General features: G+C 42.3%; 1 protein-coding gene across 1 annotated transcript; it reads left to right on the top strand.

The window, feature by feature from the left end:
* Positions 1-5,633: 5,633 nt before the first annotated feature.
* Positions 5,634-9,798, top strand: NEUROD1 (neuronal differentiation 1). Its single transcript, XM_047721325.1, has 2 exons — positions 5,634-5,805; positions 7,425-9,798. Exon 2 carries the CDS (start codon positions 7,436-7,438, stop codon positions 8,504-8,506), a length of 1,071 nt encoding a protein of 356 aa, XP_047577281.1. The 5' UTR covers positions 5,634-5,805; positions 7,425-7,435; the 3' UTR covers positions 8,507-9,798.
* Positions 9,799-18,990: the final 9,192 nt, after the last annotated feature.

Here is an 18,990-nt window from a genome sequence, read left to right as displayed (position 1 = left end):
CAATTATAGGGGGAGGGGTGTGTGGCATATGTTTCTAAGATGTTGAAATCACCAAAGATGTTGAAATCAGCTTGTTCTTCTTTTTTTTTTTTTTAAGATTTTATTTATTTATTTGACAGAGAGAGATCACAAGTAGACAGAGAGGAAGGCAGAGAGAGAGAGAGGGAAGCAGGCTTCCTGCTGAGCAGAGAGCCCGATGTGGGACTCGATCCCAGGACCCTGAGATCATGACCCGAGCCGAAGGCAGCGGCTTAACCCACTGAGCCACCCAGGCACCCCTCAGCTTGTTCTTCTAAGTTACATCTCTGCTAGATTTTTCCCAGTATGTTGTGGATAGAATGTGTTTAAAGTGCAGTATTCTAAATCCAGTATTTAGGTAATGTGGCTCACCAAATCTGGGCAAATAATGCCATTTAACATCAGTTGGATTATTTTCCCCATTAATTTAATAGAAATTGTTTATAATATGAAATAACTTGAGAGTTGAAAGGGCAATGGTGATGAAAAAAGACTTATATCATCAATAGAATGTATACTCCATATAATAAAGCAAAATTTAAAAATAGCTTTAGATGTTTTATTATTTCTATGCACAGCAAAAACAAATAAGAGTTCATTTTGATTTTGATACTGTGTGGCAAACAAGTGCAAGTATCTTTCTGAAAGTTACTCAATATATCATTTCTTTGTTTCAGGCTTGCCAGTTCAAAAGATGATTTAAGCCCTTCCCTCACCCCTAAGCCTGGATATCTAGTTTTCCAGGAAACTTATTCTGAAAAGAAGGTGGCTAATTAAATGCAGATATACAGAGCTCTCTCATTAAAAGTTCGCATGTGGTGGTCAGTGGTTTTGTGAAAGAAGGCAAATAGGAAAAAGCAGAAGCTGCTGGAAGGGGTTCTTTTGAATCTGGGTACTGAGTATTTTAAGGCCGCGAAGTGGGAATTGTCCACGGTGCTGATACCTTGAGGAAACTATTTTTGCTACAAGCTGCCTGGGGCTCTAAACCTGGCTCTCCTGGCTTCTCTGTAATCCAGGAACTTGCCTGGTCTCCTCCCCCAACCCCGCGGCAGCCTTTGTTCAGGGGACGCTTTAGGCGTCGTTGGTGTTTTCCTGCTCTCGGTACCGGCAGCTACATCCAGTTACCGGGGCTTGTTGTTTGCTTGCTGCTCTCGGTTAAAGCGAAGGTTGGCAAACACAGGGCGCTTGTCAGTTACCCAGCCAGACCGCGGTCCCCTTTAGACCTCAAGCTGTTGCTCAAGGAGCTTGAAACAGACGCGCGCCCTCAGTTTACTTTCCCTACCTGAGAACAGGAGCCCCCACTCACACACTCACACACACTTAACTCACAAAACCCAACAACACACACACTGGCACAAGTCACATTCACATCCACACATTCTCACATTCACACACAATCACACACGTTCATACATTCATGTACAGACTCCCATTCAAACAATCTCACACACTCTTATACACTCATATTCAGATTCACACACACTTGTACACTTAAGCACACTCACAGAGCGCATCTAACGCACGAGGCCTTGGGCAATCATGTGGATGACCTACGCCCGCCACAATGCTCAGAGCGGCGCGTTGATTTTACATTGTGGATTTGCCTGTTGGATGGTTTAAGGAAAGCCCCTCACTTCTGACTGAGAATCAGAGACGAGGTCCCTCTGAGCCCTGTAGGCGCCGTAAGGGGAGCCACTCAGGCCCCGGCGGGGCAAGGAGGACATAAATAATAAATAAAAGAGCACAGGCAGGCCTAGCTGAGGAAGCCCGGTACTAAATCACTTCCCAAATCACAGCCGCGTTGTGCTCCATCCAATAGCTCTAAGCGATTTGTGGGGCTGGGGGTTGGAATCAATTTTTTTTCCGTTCTCGCAGGTGCAATATGAATCAATTATCTTAATTAAGATTATGCCGCAAGCCCAGGAGATTTGGGGAGGACGGGTTTTGCGCTCGGGGCGACGGCAAGGCATTTTAATAGCTTCTCTCTTGCTCCCGGCTCTCCCCCCGCCGCCTGGCTGTCGAGCCCGGGCAGCTCCAGCCTCTGGCCAGGACCTGGGCGCCCAGCAGCCTCCCCGGAGGCGTAGGCGCAAACCTGGCTCTTCGCAGACGAAGTTGGGGGGGAACCCATAGCATTCCCCTCTGGCTTCCCAAAGGCCCCTGAGCTGCCGGGCCTATGAAATACCTACCTACAGCTTTCTGGCCCTAGACTTCTTCGGCCCCCAGCGCCCTACGGTGTCACCCGCCCCGAAGCCTCCCACCACCTCCCGCTTCTGGAACAGGATGAGGCCAGGACACCCCTCTCCTGGGATGCGCTGGGAGAGGACGCGGGAGCCGCTCAAGGTCGGTGGGGCCACCCGGGCTACACTTGATTCTTTGACTGAACGCAAGCCTCCCTTTGCAAAAGCAAGCATCTGTTTCCGCGAGAAACAGGTCACTGCCAGGGACGCCGGCCCTGCCCTGCTCTTTCTCTAGGCCGGGTGAATGCGTCGAACACCCCACCCCCACCCGCGCCGCCAGCTACACCCTTCCCACTCCCTACATCCCGACCACACGCCTGCATCTCGCCTCCCCCCGCCCCAAACACAGTGCCACACGCCCCCCTCCCCCCCAATCTCCCCGCCCAGGCCACACTCCCCTCTCCCCACCCCGGCCACACGCCTCCTCCCGCCCCCCTTCCCGCCGGCGCTCCTGCTGCCGCTTTAACGGCCGGGACCTCCCGGCCCGCGCCGCGCGCTCCAAGCGGGGACCCGGGGGGCGACAGATTTGGGGCATTGCTCGAGGGCAGTGAGTCATGAAAGCCGCTTTTGTTACCCGCGCGTGCGGTTCGCGTGCCGCTCAGCAGCCTGCAGCGCCCAGTGGGGACTGGAGCTGGAGGAGTACCGCTAACTGGCAGCGCGGGCAGAGGGAAAGGGCGAGAATTTAGGCAATCGGGAGGGGAAAAGTGTGCAACTGTCGAAACAAAGTCCAAAGAGGGAGAGGAAAATAAGAAGGCGGGGGCGGCGACTGTGCCTCCTACCGAGCCCCACAGCGCCGGCACTCCATCCTCTTCCAGCGTTACCGCCACCACTGTAGTCTGGCCTCACTTTCTCGCCCCGTCTCTCTCAACAATAAGCGCCTCAGTCTAGGTCTAGTTTGTACTTCTCGCCTCCCGGCCCGACTACTCGGCTGCCGGCTCGGGAGGTCCAGCCTGGGCTCTCTCGGCGCCAAGATTCCCTCGCTGGGGGATTGACATTCCCCGCGCAGAGGAGGGTTTGCTCCCAAGCTCTTGTGGGCCGTGAGGCTCATTAAGAGCCAGTGAGACCGAACCTCGCCAGGTCTCTGGAACATCCCGGAGTGGCCTTTTCTTTGTATAAATCCCAAACACTGGATTAGGGGTGAATTTATTAGAAGGAAAGGGAAAGAAAGGGTCTACTAATTTCTGCACTTTGCGCATTTGAGTATCGAGTGGCGAAACACTCAGTCCTTTTCTGCCCTGGAACATTTGGTTCCACAAGAATCTCCTCTATTCCACAGGATGTCGCAAACTGAGGAGGTTTCCGCTTCCCTGGAAAGGAGGGATCCCCCAGGTCATCCCCGGGTCTTTGGGCAGCTGGGGCCGTCTCTTCCGTTCGCCCCTAAAGTTTTCCCCTAAAGCTCATCTAAGACCAAGAAGGGAGAGCCAGGGCACCAGTAGCCGCACGGTGAGCTAGACTGTGGGGCGGCTGCCCAGAGAGTGGGGAGCACTTGGTCCGCCCTGCAGCAAGTGTCCTCAGACCTGCGAGTTGTGGACCCGCCATAACTTCCAAGCCCCTTGAGTTTTAACCCATCACTGATAACACAGACGGTGCAGGGGTAAATAATGAGACTAGGTTCTGAGGTGAATTATTTGACATTCTTCTGTGCTCTTTGTACACTGATGAGTGAACGCAGAAGAGCAAAATCTCCTTACAGGTCTGGTCTTGGAAACTCAGCATAATTCATGTCATGCTTTCAGTGGACAGGGAAGGTTGCAACCACCACCTTCCAGACACCAGTGATCTTGTTAGAACCCTCTTCCCCTCTCCACTGCATCGCCCCTCCACTTCCCAGAGGCACCTAGCTTCTGCCACTCAACCCTGACATTGTTTGCAAACTTGAGGGGCTTTTAGAACGATTGCCTTTAAATAAACAATCCAAGTTCGAGGCATTCATTTGAAGGGGCGATGGGTCTGGAAGGGATAAGGTGTTAGTTAACAGAGGATTAGAGAAGAAGCTGGTGGAGAAGGAATGAAAAAGATGGGATATGTGAATAAAATCTGCCTTGGTAGGAATGAATAAATAAAGAATCACCATTCAAACACAAATATAGCTCCTTCAGAATTAGTCAGGAATCTCTATGATCTTTGTTTGATGGACAAGGTGGAGGTCGCATCAAGACAGTATCTTTGAGGTATAGAGGAGTCATGGCCATTAACCCCTTCCAGAGTTGTGTTACAGTTCTTTCTTGAAAGAGGAACGAAAAGACTCATTTAGCATAGGCCGGTTGCATCCTCCTATTGAGAAGGCTTGGCTGAGCCAAGTACCCACTCACAGGCCTGACAGGGTGGAATGCCAGCCTATGGCAAGGAACAAGGGGCATCAGATGGGGGCATCCTTTGCAACAATCCAATGGCCTTGGCAAAGAAGTAGAATCCAAGCATCAAAGGAGTGCCCCAGCTTTCACACACAGAGCTCTGAGGCCGAAGGAACCAAGGCCTGAGCGTGTGGACTAACCTGCGCCAAGGGTCAGGACTTCTGTGAGGAAGTCTTTAGGAACAGGGGTAGCTGAAGGTGGGGGTACACCGAGTTGCATTATGTATGGTGGGGTAGAGTGACTGGTACAAAATTTCTGGACTGTAGAGAGTGGGAGTGGACGATACAATTAAGGAGGCTAAAGAACTAGCATCAAAGCTGAGTTTACAGATGAAGCCGTTTTTACATGGCGTATATGTTTTCTTAAAGGTTCAGTGGAGATGAGGAGAAGCCACCCTTTGGCGCCAATAAGCAAAGCGTCTGCCAAGAGGAGGAAACCCAGAGATGGACGACTCAGAGAGGGCAGAAAGTCTTGGTGCTCTGGAGACCAAAGCCTGGAGGAGACATCCAACGGAGTCAGGACTCTTCCCTGCTCGCCTCAGTCTCCACGCTGCTGCCTCCTTCACCTCAGCCCTACTTCCCGCCCCAACGCGGGCCACTCACTCTGATCTAAACGCAGTCAACGTTAGCTTTCCCGCTCCCTTCCCTCAATTCTCCTCCCCCCTTGCCCCCTCTCCCTTCTGCCGCCTGAAAGGGTTAATCTCTCCTGCGGGTAAAAACAGGTCCGCGGAGTCTCTAACTGGCGACAGATGGGCCACTTTCTTCTGGCCACAAAGGGGCCGGAATGGAGCGCTCCGCGGCATACAAATGGGCAGGTCACGTGGTCCCCGGCTCCTGGCTGGACCGGGAAGACCATATGGCGCATGCCGGGGAGGAAGGAGATGGGGCGGGGGTAGGGGTGGGGGCTAGGGGAGCTGGAGTCGGAGGAGGGAGGGAGAGCAGCAATGCTGAAGGGGCGGGCGGTGGGGGAGGGCGAAGGGAGCGCTCAGCCTGGACGCGTGCGCAGGCGCGGGGCGCAAGGACCTGCTAGCCGCTCCGCTCCCGGCCCCGCCTGCGCTCAGCATCACCAACCCGCCTATATAACCTGAGCGCCCGACCGACCGGGAAACGAGGAATTCGCCCCACGCAGAAGGCACGGCATCCGGAGGCCCCAGGGTTATGAGACCATCACTGCTCAGGACCTACTAACAACTGCAGGTAATTACAATTCTTTCATTTTTGCCTGAGAATAAAAGCAGTAATTGAAGACCGAATATACCTACACATATTCTGAATGTGTGCGTTTGCGAGCGTGTGTATGTGTATTGAAACAGGCACTCCTCCTTATGATTGCAGGCAAATACTCACACATTTCGACTCGCATCACTCACATAACCACCGCAGGCTTTCTGATTAAAAAAAAAAATGTTTTAGTATATTGGTTTTGAGGAGGGGAGAAATTGTAGGAGCATCTTTGGATTTTTAAAATAATGCACAGTAACTCTGATTATTTGCTAGTGGTGATTTCAAAGTCATGAAAGCAAATAACTAGTTCACTTTCTCACTTCTTCCAGTTAAGGAAAAAGAAAAAAGAAAAGCCCTGATACCAAGATTTGTTTTGTGTGCATCTATTTTATGCACGTTGGAAGTGCCAACTTATTTTTTCAGTGAATAAAAGGGATATTTGATAGCTGGAGTATACACACCCCGGGGGGAAAAAAATCCCGTTGACAGATAGTTTAGTTAGGGGGGAGGGGAGGAGTGTGGAGGAGAGAGGAACCAACTCCTGCTACCTGTTACTGCTCCAGAGGCTGCCAAGTCTCCAGTAGCCACTGCAAAAGCCAGAAATTCAGTTGTCTCACTAAAGGCTTTTTATTTTCTTTATTAGAAGCGGCAACTTCTCTATTGCCAATCGCCGACCATTATAATTACTCATTCTTTTAAAAAGAGGTTTGAGGCGAAGTTTGAAAAGCCCCAATAAAGAGCGGGCAGCTCTTTCAATGGGCTGTTTATTAGAGAGGAGCCTTCCGCACCTGATCCCAAGTGCGTGGAAGGGCGCTCTGCGCCATGCCCTCAGCCCTGGTCATGTAGCCAGAGCTTTTGTAGAAGGTGGAAATTCAGCAGAGGGACTGTGGTGGGAGGCGAGAAAAAAAAGGAGAGGGTGGGTTGGAGACCCCGGACCACTTTTGTTGCCAAATGTTTCGTTAATGGTGAAATAATTTGGTGGATACTACTTTTTCTCCGCCAAGCATTTGCTCTTCAATCTCCAGTTAGTATAATCTTCTTAAAAATCACAGCCACCGTTAGTAAATTACGTAAGGGCTCTTCAACTGTAATCGCTAAGTACAAGAAGCTAGGGCAGAGAAGGGAACAAACAAAATTGGGATTTTCAAACTCCTCATTTTTTGTGGAGTTGCGAGGACTTTGAACTCATGCAGATAAATGTGAGGTAGTCAGGGAAAAAAACAACAAACATGAAGTAGTCGAAATGTATGCTCATTTTCACGCATATTATTCTGTCACATAATCACCATAAACACACGTTCATCAACCACTAGGAAACACACACACAGGAGTGTACATATACACATATTTACTCTCTCCCCCGCCTCCATCCCTGCCCTGTCTCCTATGTGTCAGCGGGACACACGCGCGCCATTATAAAACACAGCATTTAACTTTTTCTTAGGGGCATCCATTTTGTAGTGAGCTGGTACTTCTCCTCACGTGCATTTCTACAAGGTTAGGGAGTGGGAGCTGAAGGCTTAGGTAGTTTTTGAATGTAGCGTTTTCCTCCGTTTCTTTCTGTTCCTCTCTCCCACCCCTGTTGAATGTAGAAAACCGAAACATGACCAAATCATACAGCGAGAGCGGGCTGATGGGCGAGCCTCAGCCCCAGGGTCCTCCCAGCTGGACAGACGAATGTCTCAGTTCTCAGGACGAGGAGCACGAGGCTGACAAGAAGGAGGACGACCTCGAAGCGATGAACGCGGAAGAGGACTCACTGAGGAACGGGGCAGAGGAGGAGGACGAAGACGAGGATCTGGAAGAGGAGGAAGAAGAGGAAGAGGAAGACGACGATCAAAAGCCCAAGAGACGGGGCCCCAAAAAGAAGAAGATGACCAAGGCGCGCCTGGAGCGTTTTAAGCTAAGGCGCATGAAGGCCAACGCCCGGGAACGGAACCGCATGCATGGGCTAAACGCGGCTCTGGACAACCTGCGCAAGGTGGTGCCCTGCTATTCCAAGACGCAGAAGCTGTCCAAAATCGAGACGCTGCGCCTGGCCAAGAACTACATCTGGGCACTGTCAGAGATCCTGCGTTCAGGCAAAAGCCCTGATCTGGTTTCCTTCGTACAGACTCTCTGCAAGGGCTTATCCCAGCCCACCACCAACCTGGTTGCCGGCTGCCTGCAGCTTAATCCTCGGACTTTTCTGCCTGAGCAGAACCAGGACATGCCTCCGCACCTGCCTACCGCCAGCGCTTCCTTCCCTGTGCACCCCTACACTTACCAGTCGCCGGGGCTGCCCAGTCCGCCCTACGGTACCATGGACAGCTCCCACGTCTTCCACGTTAAGCCGCCGCCGCACGCCTACAGCGCTGCCCTCGAGCCCTTCTTTGAAAGCCCCCTGACTGATTGCACCAGCCCTTCCTTTGACGGACCCCTCAGCCCGCCGCTCAGTATCAATGGCAACTTCTCTTTCAAACACGAACCGTCCGCGGAGTTTGAGAAAAATTATGCCTTTACCATGCACTATCCTGCAGCGACCTTGGCCGGGGCCCAAAACCACGGATCAATCTTCTCGGCCGCCGCTGCCCCTCGCTGTGAGATCCCTATAGACAATATCATGTCCTTCGATAGCCATTCACATCATGAGCGAGTCATGAGTGCCCAGCTCAATGCCATCTTTCACGATTAGAGGCATGTCAGTTTCACCATCCCCGGGAAACGTACCCACTGTGCTTACAGTGACTGTGGTGTTTACAAAAGGCAGCCCTTTGGGTACTATTGCTGCAAAGTGCAAATACTCCAAGCTTCAAGTGATATATGTATTTATTGTCGTTACTGCCTTTGGAAGAAACAGGGGATCAAAGTTCCTGTTCACCTTATGTATTATTTTCTATAGCTCTTCTATTTTAAAAAAGTAATACAGTTAAAAAAATGCACCACAAATTTGGTGTAGCTGTATTCAGATCATATTAATTATCAGATCGGGATAACAAAATCACAAGCAATAATTAGGATCTATGCAATTTTTAAACTAGTAATGGGCCAATTAAAATATATATAAATATATATTTTTCAACCAGCATTTTACTACTTGTTACCTTTCCCATGCTGAATTATTTTGTTGTGATTTTGTACAGAATTTTTAATGACTTTTTATAATGTGGATTTCCTATTTTAAAACCATGCAGCTTCATCAATTTTTATACATATCAGAAAAGTAGAATTATATCTAATTTATACAAAATAATTTAACTAATTTAAACCAGCAGAAAAGTGCTTAGAAAGTTATTGTGTTGCCTTAGCACTTCTTTCCTCTCTAATTGTAAAAAAAATTGCACAATTTGAGCAATTCATTTCACTTTAAAGTCTTTCCTTCTCCTTAAAACGAAAACCAGATCCATAACTCTTAAGAGGATTTAAAAAAAAAGAGAGAGAGATGTAGTCCCTATCAAAACATATCAATTCAACACATTACTTGCACAAGCTTGTATATACATATTATAAACAAATGCCAACATACCCTTCTTTAAATCAAAAGCTGCTTGACTATCACATACAATTTGCACTGTTTCTTTTTAGTCCTTTACTCTTTTGCATTCCATGATTTTACAGAGAATCTGAAGCTATTGATGTTCCCAGAAAATATAAATGCATGATTTTATACATAGTCACACAAATGGTGGTTTGTCATATATTCATGTAATAAATCTGAGCCTAAATCTAATCAGGTTGTTAATGTTGGGATTTATACCTATTGTAGTCAATTAGTACAGTAGCTTAAATAAATTCAAACCATTTAATTCATAATTAGAACAATAGCTATTGCATGTAAAATGCAGTCCAGAATAAGTGCTGTTTGAGATGTGATACTGGTACCACTGGAATCAATCTGTACTGTAATCTTGTTTGTAATCCTGTATATTATGGTGTAATGCACAATTTAGAAAACACTCATCCAGTTGCAATAAAATAGTATTGAAAATCTGACCAATTGTTGCATTTCTTCTTAAAGTGATTTTTAAGTATAATTCTTAAGCAGAATAATTGCTTTATTTGCTGAATTAAAAAATACTAAATGCTAAATGTAGAGTAAAATAAAAGACAGAAGTTTACTTTAGCATACTCTTTAGTCTGTATATCTTGATTAGGGAGTCACCAGCTCTTCGTAGATAATGAAAGAACCTAACTCATATTTCATTACATGGAATATGAGGCGGGGGTTGGGGGGAATGGGAAGACAAACAGTTGAGTTTGTTTTTCTTTGTTTTAAGTGTCTTCTTTTTTAGCTTTTTGATTTTTATTCTTTTAAATGATTATGTTTTTTCCATTTTTTAAAAAAGGGTATATTTAGTTAATTATTAATAAGCAGACAAAACAAGTGCCCTAGCTTAGTTTGTCTATACATTTAAAAATATATGAGAAAACTTTGCCATTTTCTTAGTGCATTGTTATCTGTGCATTTTCCTGAACAGAACTGAATATCAGTACTATCATAAAGTACCATTGCACTTGGCAAACATGTATTATACGATAGTACTATATAATATAGTACTGGTTTGCAAACCAGTACTATCCCCAAAGAAAGTTATGTACCTTTAGAAAATGCCGGGGGAAATTATTTAATTAATTTAAAGAATCCAAGAAGTAGCATTTTGTAATTTCCTTATGAACCTCTTGTGATGATTTCCAGGAGAAAATGTGGTGAGTTATTTGTACTCAAGAACATACTATGTGTAATGTAATATATTTTAAGATGGTACAATTGTGTCCCTTCCCTTTTTGGAACATTAAATAGATTTCTGTGGAAAACTTACAGATGACTCTGTCCATTGTTAAGTCCACCAAAAACAAAGTTTGGCATTTCTCTTCGTCTGGATGTACTGACTGACAGGAATGCTTCCTAGGGAATAACACTTTGGCACTTGTGTCCTGGCTCTACCATGGTGCTCTGATTACTGTCATTAGTAACTCCATTGTTCCTCCTCTGATTCGGATGCCACATTGGATGGCTACCTCTCTTCCCAAGCTTGTTCCTTTAATCTCCTTCTCATTGGTGATTTAGGCGTTCCAGAAAGCTGACCTCATTTAGCAAACTGCTCCAGAAAAATGTGAGTAATCTAATGGACAGGAACAATTAGCCATACTAATAACATTGCCAATGGGGCTATGTCAAGCTGTGACAGTAGCAGTAAGGAATACTTCAACATTAAAAAATGTTTGAGTTCAATTTAAAATATATCATTTTAACATGTTTTCCATCAGCCTTCATCAGATGACAGAAATGCTCTTAAGTTAGTCTCAACTTTATCCAAAATGCAGTCATCTCATTCCAAGTGAATCAGAGTTGTTATTTTGAAATCAAGCTGTTGCTTCTAGGATTGCTCTCACTGTTCTTACTTTAAGAGATGTAATACTGATAGGATATCTGAACATTGCCAGCCTTCCAGCCTACGGGACATGAAGTGAACATTCAGATTTGATGTGATCTATTCAGCAGCTTAATTTCACCTATAATTAATATTATACATCTTCATTCAAACTAAAAACTCTTGCTGTAGTAAACAGAAGAAATAATAAAAGAATGCATTTTATGGATTCCAGCTTTTAAAACATCAAGCAAGGAAATGTATATTGTGGATTTTTTCTTTTTTTGTAAAGTAGAAATGCAGGCTCTTAAGTTAAATTGTTTTTGCCCCTTTCATTTTGCCTATATAACTTCATTCTAAAACATAAGGATTCTTTCAGTCAGTCAAGGAGTAACTCACATGCCACCATCTTTTATTCAAAGGCAGGCACAGATGTTCCTTCTGCAGGGGAGGTTTTAATTTATGAAAATGATATTGTTTATGCATGAATGAACTGAATGCACTCTGCATAACACACAGCACTTCCATCTGATCAGAGAAATACCACAGAACCAGTGCCAATGTCAGAAACATATTCTACAAATTTACTCACTTAAATGTTTAATGAATATTTGGAAGGCATTTTCAAACCACAAGAAACCTTTTCAATTATCTTTTTCTTTTCTTCTTGAATTGCCACCAATATTTAAAAGAGACTTGGTTTTTATAATTTGCTAATACCTATATCTAGCTAATAAGAAAAGAAAATGTTTTACTATGTCAAAAACCAACCAAAAAGAAGAAACATTGACAACTTTGATTTCATTCAAAAAAATATATTTTTTAGTGTTGTTGTATATTGTTTGTTATGAGTAACATTTAGGGTTCTATGTGGACAATTACTATTCCTATCAAATACAAAGCTTAGATCTACTTATCTAATGTGAAAATGCACTAAAGAGTTATTTCCAGAAAAAAAAAAAAAAACCTGGTATTTAAAAATCAGCAATCAGTTTTATAGTGGGAGATGAAATTTGGCTAAATATTTTAACCAGTGCATAATTCCCTTTGAATAGAACACTGTATAACTTAGATTTCATTTACATCACCAACTGCATTCATACAGTATGATCTACCTACTTTTAATCCTAAAAAATACAATTAAATGCAAACTAAAATAAAGAATTAAAATATCTTAAGAATGTTCTGATAATTTTAGATTTATAATATGATACAGTAAAATAACATTTGCAACAAATTATGAGTGTTCTGATGTATTAATCTTAAAACACCCTATGTTTTTTACATTTGAAAGTCTATAATTCTTACAAAATTAATGCATTTCTGAAAGAAGCTAGCAATTACTAAAATGATATCTGGATCATTAGCTAGCAGTTTGAAGCAAGCTGTTTTAGTTCTATAATTAAACAAGAGATTTAAAGTGAAAATATCTATCCAACAATTAATAAAACTAGGCTTCAAATGTGGACTAATTTTGTCCTAATGGGAATTGTAAAACAGCAAAGCTGTTCTTAAACTACACTAAAGCCTCCTCTCTTCCCTTTTCCTCTCCCTCCACCACCACTTATTTCCTAAAATCAATCTAAATAAAATCTTTAATTCCAGGGTCTGATAAAGAATAAAAGAGCCAATGAAACATCTTGTGGAACACCAGGACTGAGAACTCTTGTTGCTACCATTGCACAGAGGCATTCTGGCGTCAGATACACAGTGATTTGTATGGTGGCATAATCATTGGCTCTAGGCCAGGCATTATGTTTCAGAGGACACTATTGTCAAGAACCATTCAACTAGAAATCTGCACTGTATGCACTCAAAAGTTGAGATCATCTGCCTTCCCATGTCAGGAAGAATTTTGTGCTGGCAATTGACTCACAGACTCTTCACACACACTAACACTTGGTTCGATGACTCTGATGGAATTAGCTGGGTAACCAAACTAGTGGCATTGACAAGGCCCCAGGCTCTGGGGACTTCTGTTTAAATTGCAAATTTTAAAATATCTTAAAATGCAGAGTATTATGCAAATGCTGGACTAAATCTTCAGATACAATAAGTATGGATTTGGCCATCTAAACATTGCTGTGCTATTTGCCCAACTGATGAGAGGTAAGTGGAGAGTGACAATAATCACTTTTGTAGATCCCCAGGTATAGAGCAATCCAAAGGGATGGATCCACTTATAAAATAACATCTAGAGATCGGAGAATAAGTTTAATCTCACATCTATGGGGAAACTTGGTAACTTACTTTGCCGTTAACAAGATTAAAAGCTAACCCTACTGTAGGCTTTGATGCCTTAAAGACACACCTCTAGGAAGATGGCCTCACACACTTACTAGGTAGGTGCTAAGTGCTCTCTGTTCATTTACACATTTCATAACCAAAGCAGCCCTGTGCCTTATTCTATAGATGAAGGAATTGCAGGAAGCTGGGTTACCTAGATACTTGGTTTCCTTTGTTCATTCAGGTTCTGGTTCAAATGCCACTTCCTCAGATCCCCATCTAAAGCAGCAACCACTTTCAACCTTAGCAAAATCAAAATTATATTGCACCCTCCCTTTTCCAGAGCTTTTATCTTGCTTACTTATTTATATCACTTACTTTTGCATTATCTAACTCCCCCTGTAGAATGTGAGCTTCATAAGAACAGAAACCTGTTTCTTATTTGCTGTTTCTCTGGTACTTAGATCTAGAAGATCCTCAATAAGTATTAACATTCCAAGAAGAACAAACCGCACTAATCTAATGCTAAAGTTGTGTTATAAATCGAGTCAGCTGAGAATGGGAAAGGACCACAAATGATTCTCAGCTCAGTGAAATTTATAAGCATTAATTCAAGGAAAAGAGAAAAATTGACACTAGTTTCATTTTTAAAAAGATAAAGATTTTATTTGTTTATTTATTTGTCAGAGAGAGAGAGTATGTGTGTCAGGAAGAGGGAGAAGCAGGCTCCCCACTGAGCAGGGATTCCTGACATAGGGCTCCATCCTAGGACTTGGGATCATGACCTGAGCCAAAGTCAGACATTAACCGACTGAGCCACCCAGGCCTCCCTTGACACTAATTTCTTACAACATGGTACCAAACACCTTTCTCCCACTCTTTTTGAGGATAAAAATCATGATTGATCAGTTCTTTCTTTTTATTTACTATCAATTTTTAAAGTATGATTTGGAACTGTAATAAATGAGGGATCAAAATATTACAGGTTCTTTCCAGACTCTGCCTTTTTTTTTTTTACATTCCTTAAGAACGTGAATGCATGTTACTGTTTTCCTTTCTGTTCATCATTCTTTCAGCAACTGTTCTTGTTCTATTGTTAGGGTTATATAAAATTGTCCCAAACTTCCTTATCATCACTTAAGAATTTAGATTAGAGCACACATAAGGACTATGTATGTAGGCCCTCAATGAGTTTGAGAATTTGAGCAGCATTCAACAAATTAGAAAGTAAAACTGGTCACCCCTAGGTAGATGATAGCTCAGATATAGAAATCTACAACATAAAAGAGTACTGTATCATCACAATAGTTGTTAGTTACATTCATCTTCCTCCAAAATATCAATTAGAATAGAAAAGTGGCAAGTTTGTGGGGGATATGATCTTCTTTGGCAATGCAACACAATAGAAGAAAAACGTAGAGTGATTGTTGTCAGAACACCAGGTATGTATTTTAGCATGACACATAAATTATTAGGAGAGGTGCTTACAGACCAGAAACATCAAAGGATCAGTATTCTTGGAAGATGATTTAATTTAAAATCACTGAAAATTGAAGGGTAACTTATGTTCTTTATCATCATGATATTTATGTACAGTACGTGCTATTGGTTGAGATAAATGCTGATGAATTACCTAACCGATAATTTCTACTTCAAAATGTTCACTGTGTAAACCTAACACATCAACAGCATCTCTTTAGTGTTCTCTCTGAATGATGTCAGTTAGAAGATCATCCCCACTTTTGATGACATCAATGAAGGGGTGTTACAATGCTTGGGAAACTGTTAATTCCTTACCACTGGTGTCACTAACAACTGTAGTGCTTGTCTACTCATAGCAGGATATTATAAATTTATAATCTGTGATAGGTTGTAGGTATGTGACAAGGTGACATTCACATCCAAGACTATCGAGGATAACATGAGCATTCTAGAAAGGAGAGTTGGGCTAACTTAACTTGTCCGGGCTAGATCCTGAATAAACTTTATTCCAGCTGGTGATTAAATACATGGTAAACAATAGTCACAAATGCATGTAAATTATAACTGGAATCTAAGTAGGGTTCTTTATCAAAATATTTCTTTACTAAAAGAATTTCTTAGTTAACAGAGGCAAGGCTGCTTATTTGGATAACTTTAAATTTCAACATGAGATATTTGGTTATAGAAACTGCATTTTCATGCTCCCTTGACTCTGACTAGCATATTAAAATATTAAAGAATAGGATCTTTTGTTTCCCAAGGTTTCATTTTTGCCTAATTAACTAAAAATCCACTTATCTTACTTAAAATACATTATACATATATATATATTATACATTATATATTATACATTATACATTATACACACACACACACATATATATATATATATATATATATATATATATATTCTCTCTATGTTTTGAACTGAGTTAAATAGTGCCTTCCCCTAACTCCCGAAAATTCATGTTCAGCCAGAACCTCAGAGTGCGATCTTATTTGGATATAGTGTCTAAATAACACATCCTAATATGTAGGATGTAAATTAAGATGAGGTCACACTGGATTAGAATGGTGGTTCAGGAAGGGGACTGATGTCTTTATTAGGAGAGGACAGAATACGCAGACAGAGCACACAGGGAAAATGGAGATACAGGGAAGGCCAGACTGACATTTCTATACCCCAAGATGTACAAGAATTGCTAACAATCCCTGGAAGCTAGAAAAGCAGCACGAAACAGAGCTTCCCTCTAAGTCCCCAAGAAGGAACCAACTCTGCAGATGCTTTAATTTCGGACTTCTGGTCTCTACCACTGTGAGCAATACTTTTCTGTTATTTAAAGCCATGCAGTTTGAGCTAACTTGGTATAGCAGTCCTAGGAAGCTAATATACATGCTGAAGCTACAGTAAATTGGTATGTTAAATATGCATAAATATAGGAGAGTTCATTTGAATTCTTATGAAAATACTACTATGAAGTTTTAGTGATGCAATATGTAACAACCAGCTTATTTCAGTTAATTCCAGGTTTGATATTTGAACAAGCTGACAAATTATAGCTATTTCATAAGCATCTGAATTATGTTAAAGTTTTATTGGCTTTTATTCATGTGAATTATTAAAGTGACATGTAGATTTAGTGTGAGTGGGCCTACCTAATAATCTAATTTTGTTTAAAATTCTTATCCTAGAATTTATAAAATCATGAACTATAAATTACTATTTATTCTTCATGTAAAAAATACCATCCTTATTTGATATGTGGGGGCAGCGGGTATACTAATAGACCTCTGAAAAAAGAAAGATAGCATTTTCTTATTTCACAAATAAGAATATTTCACTCATTTAACACATAATTCTATGACATGTAACATTACATAGTTTTTTTTAAATTATATAGTCCAAATGAATTTAAGTGCCATGACCTCTAAAAGTTCTACCTACCTTTCCCACGTTATTTAGAGCCTTGAGCCAGTGCTCCCCTTGTGAGCTTAAAACCCAGGACTAAAGCACCAACCTTAGTTGTATAGGGCCATACATCTCCTTATCTGACTCGTTTCGTTGCTCAAAATACCAGTTACTGATTATATCTTCTGAAGGTATTCAATTAATCAGAAGTTTCAGTTTTTATAGATCTGGGATGCTACCTTGTTTTTACTTCTTCTTTTCTTTTTGTATTTGTTTGGCAGAATATCACAAGTGTTATTTGGCTTCTTTGAGGGTCTTATAAGAGGTTGATGAGCAAGCATAATTTAGGGGAACTAGAGAAGGCCCAGGACAGACTCAGACCCTCTGGCAAAAAAAAAAAAAATCCTAAAAGCAAGAAGTGGCCTCAAATTAAAGATGAAATGTAGGCTGCTTCCAGTTAAACAAGCCTTCAGGTCAAATCTTAATCAAAGGTATGGTTGGAAGACACAGTATACCTACACAAAAGTGCTTCTAAAAACAACTGAAGCATTATATCCCAATATCCTGACTTGGAGTCCAAAGTATAGAGAAGACAGTCTCAAAGAGATTTGTGGGAATGGCTTTTGTATAATATGATATAAAGTGATTTTATACACACACACACACACACACACACACACACACACACACATACACAGATATAGATATGTATACATATAGTTATGTACATGTCTATATATAAGGAATAGACAAATATTACATATCATATATGACATATATAAGTGAACTACATATAGAAAGCTTACATAGTTTCTAAAGGAGTTATACCCATTTGAACTAAAAGTTCAAAATTAAAAGAAGCCTCTTGGATAGAAAAAAGGCTGAAAACCTCCTCAGCCGTCATCATGGTCAGTTTCCTGTTGTAAAGAAAAATGGTATAAAGGGCAGAACCAAAATCCCAGAGGCTGGAGCGAAGAGCTGCTGAGAACAGTGAATTAAGGAACCGCTCCTAGGGAGCAGAACTGCATGCGGGATAAGGAACATTCTCCTTCTGAGTCTCGGGAGCTAGCAACACATGCCTGCTTGCATCTCAGAATTGCTCTGAACAAGTGACTTCGATGTGCTTTCTATCTCGTCCCCCCGCCCCGCCCCCTGCCGCCGCCTCCGTTTTCCAATGGGAGCACTTTCTGTGGTTATTTTCTGCTTGTCTCACCATCGCGTGTTGATGTGTGGGGGCAGATAACTCGTATTCTTAGTTCACAGTTTCCCAGAATAAGAGGCATACATCCCAAAATCCTCATCTATGAGGTCCTGGACTTTGAATCTGATTCTATAATTTTTGCGAAGGCACATTGCTCTCTACCTTTTAGGCAGCAAGAACTAGAGTAGCTAGAGCATTCTGGCAAAATCTCCACTCAGGATGAGAGGGAGGCAGACCCCAGGAGAAGGTGCACATTTTGTATTAGAAATGACTGAGAGTTGGACATAACTAAAGCTCACTTCACCTAAAATATATATTGATATGGAGAAATTAAATGTCAAAATTTTTCTTTTTTCCTCATCTATGAGATATAATATATTCAATGATTTCAAAAATTAATACAAGAACTCAATTTAAAAAGTTAATTTATTTCTTCATGGATTCAGCAAACAGCTATTCAGGATTCAGCAAACAGCTATTCAGCATCTGTTCTTCAACAGCTAAACAGCATCTAGCACCTGTTCTAGGCATAAGAGACAGAACCATAAGGCAGCAGACCAGGCCACTTGCTGTCATTGAGGTACCCATCTGATAGGACAGGGGAGACAGACAAGAAAGAAGTAGGCAAATAAAGCAATGACATACATCTGGATAGTGGGAGGGCAAAGAGGAAAATAAGCTTGAGTAGGGGTGAACTTCTGATTGGCCAGGGAAGACCCTCTGAGAAGGTGACATGAAGTTGATCTGGGCACCCCAAAAAGCCATGCTATCGTAAAGATGGTTCCACACTGAGTAAATTACAACAGCAGAGGCCCTGAATGAAGAAGAAACTTGGTTTATTTGAAGAATGGGAAGAAGGCCAATGTAGTTAGACATAAGTGTAGGAAGCATGGAAGGAAGAATGATGATAGGAGATAGAATGTGTGTGGGAGGAGAGGAGGTGGGTCACAAGGCATCTCATAGGTCATGGTGAGCATTTGGATTTGAGT

This window comes from Lutra lutra, chromosome 3 (genome assembly GCF_902655055.1).
Source record: "Lutra lutra chromosome 3, mLutLut1.2, whole genome shotgun sequence".
Taxonomy (NCBI): domain Eukaryota; kingdom Metazoa; phylum Chordata; class Mammalia; order Carnivora; family Mustelidae; genus Lutra; species Lutra lutra.
Note: the sequence above shows the minus strand (reverse complement) of the source record. Positions and strands in the feature narration are given on the sequence as shown.

Bases quoted from the DNA above. Each gene is read 5' to 3' on its own strand.
- NEUROD1 (XM_047721325.1), top strand. From the start codon at position 7,436: ATGACCAAATCATACAGCGAGAGCGGGCTGATGGGCGAGCCTCAGCCC.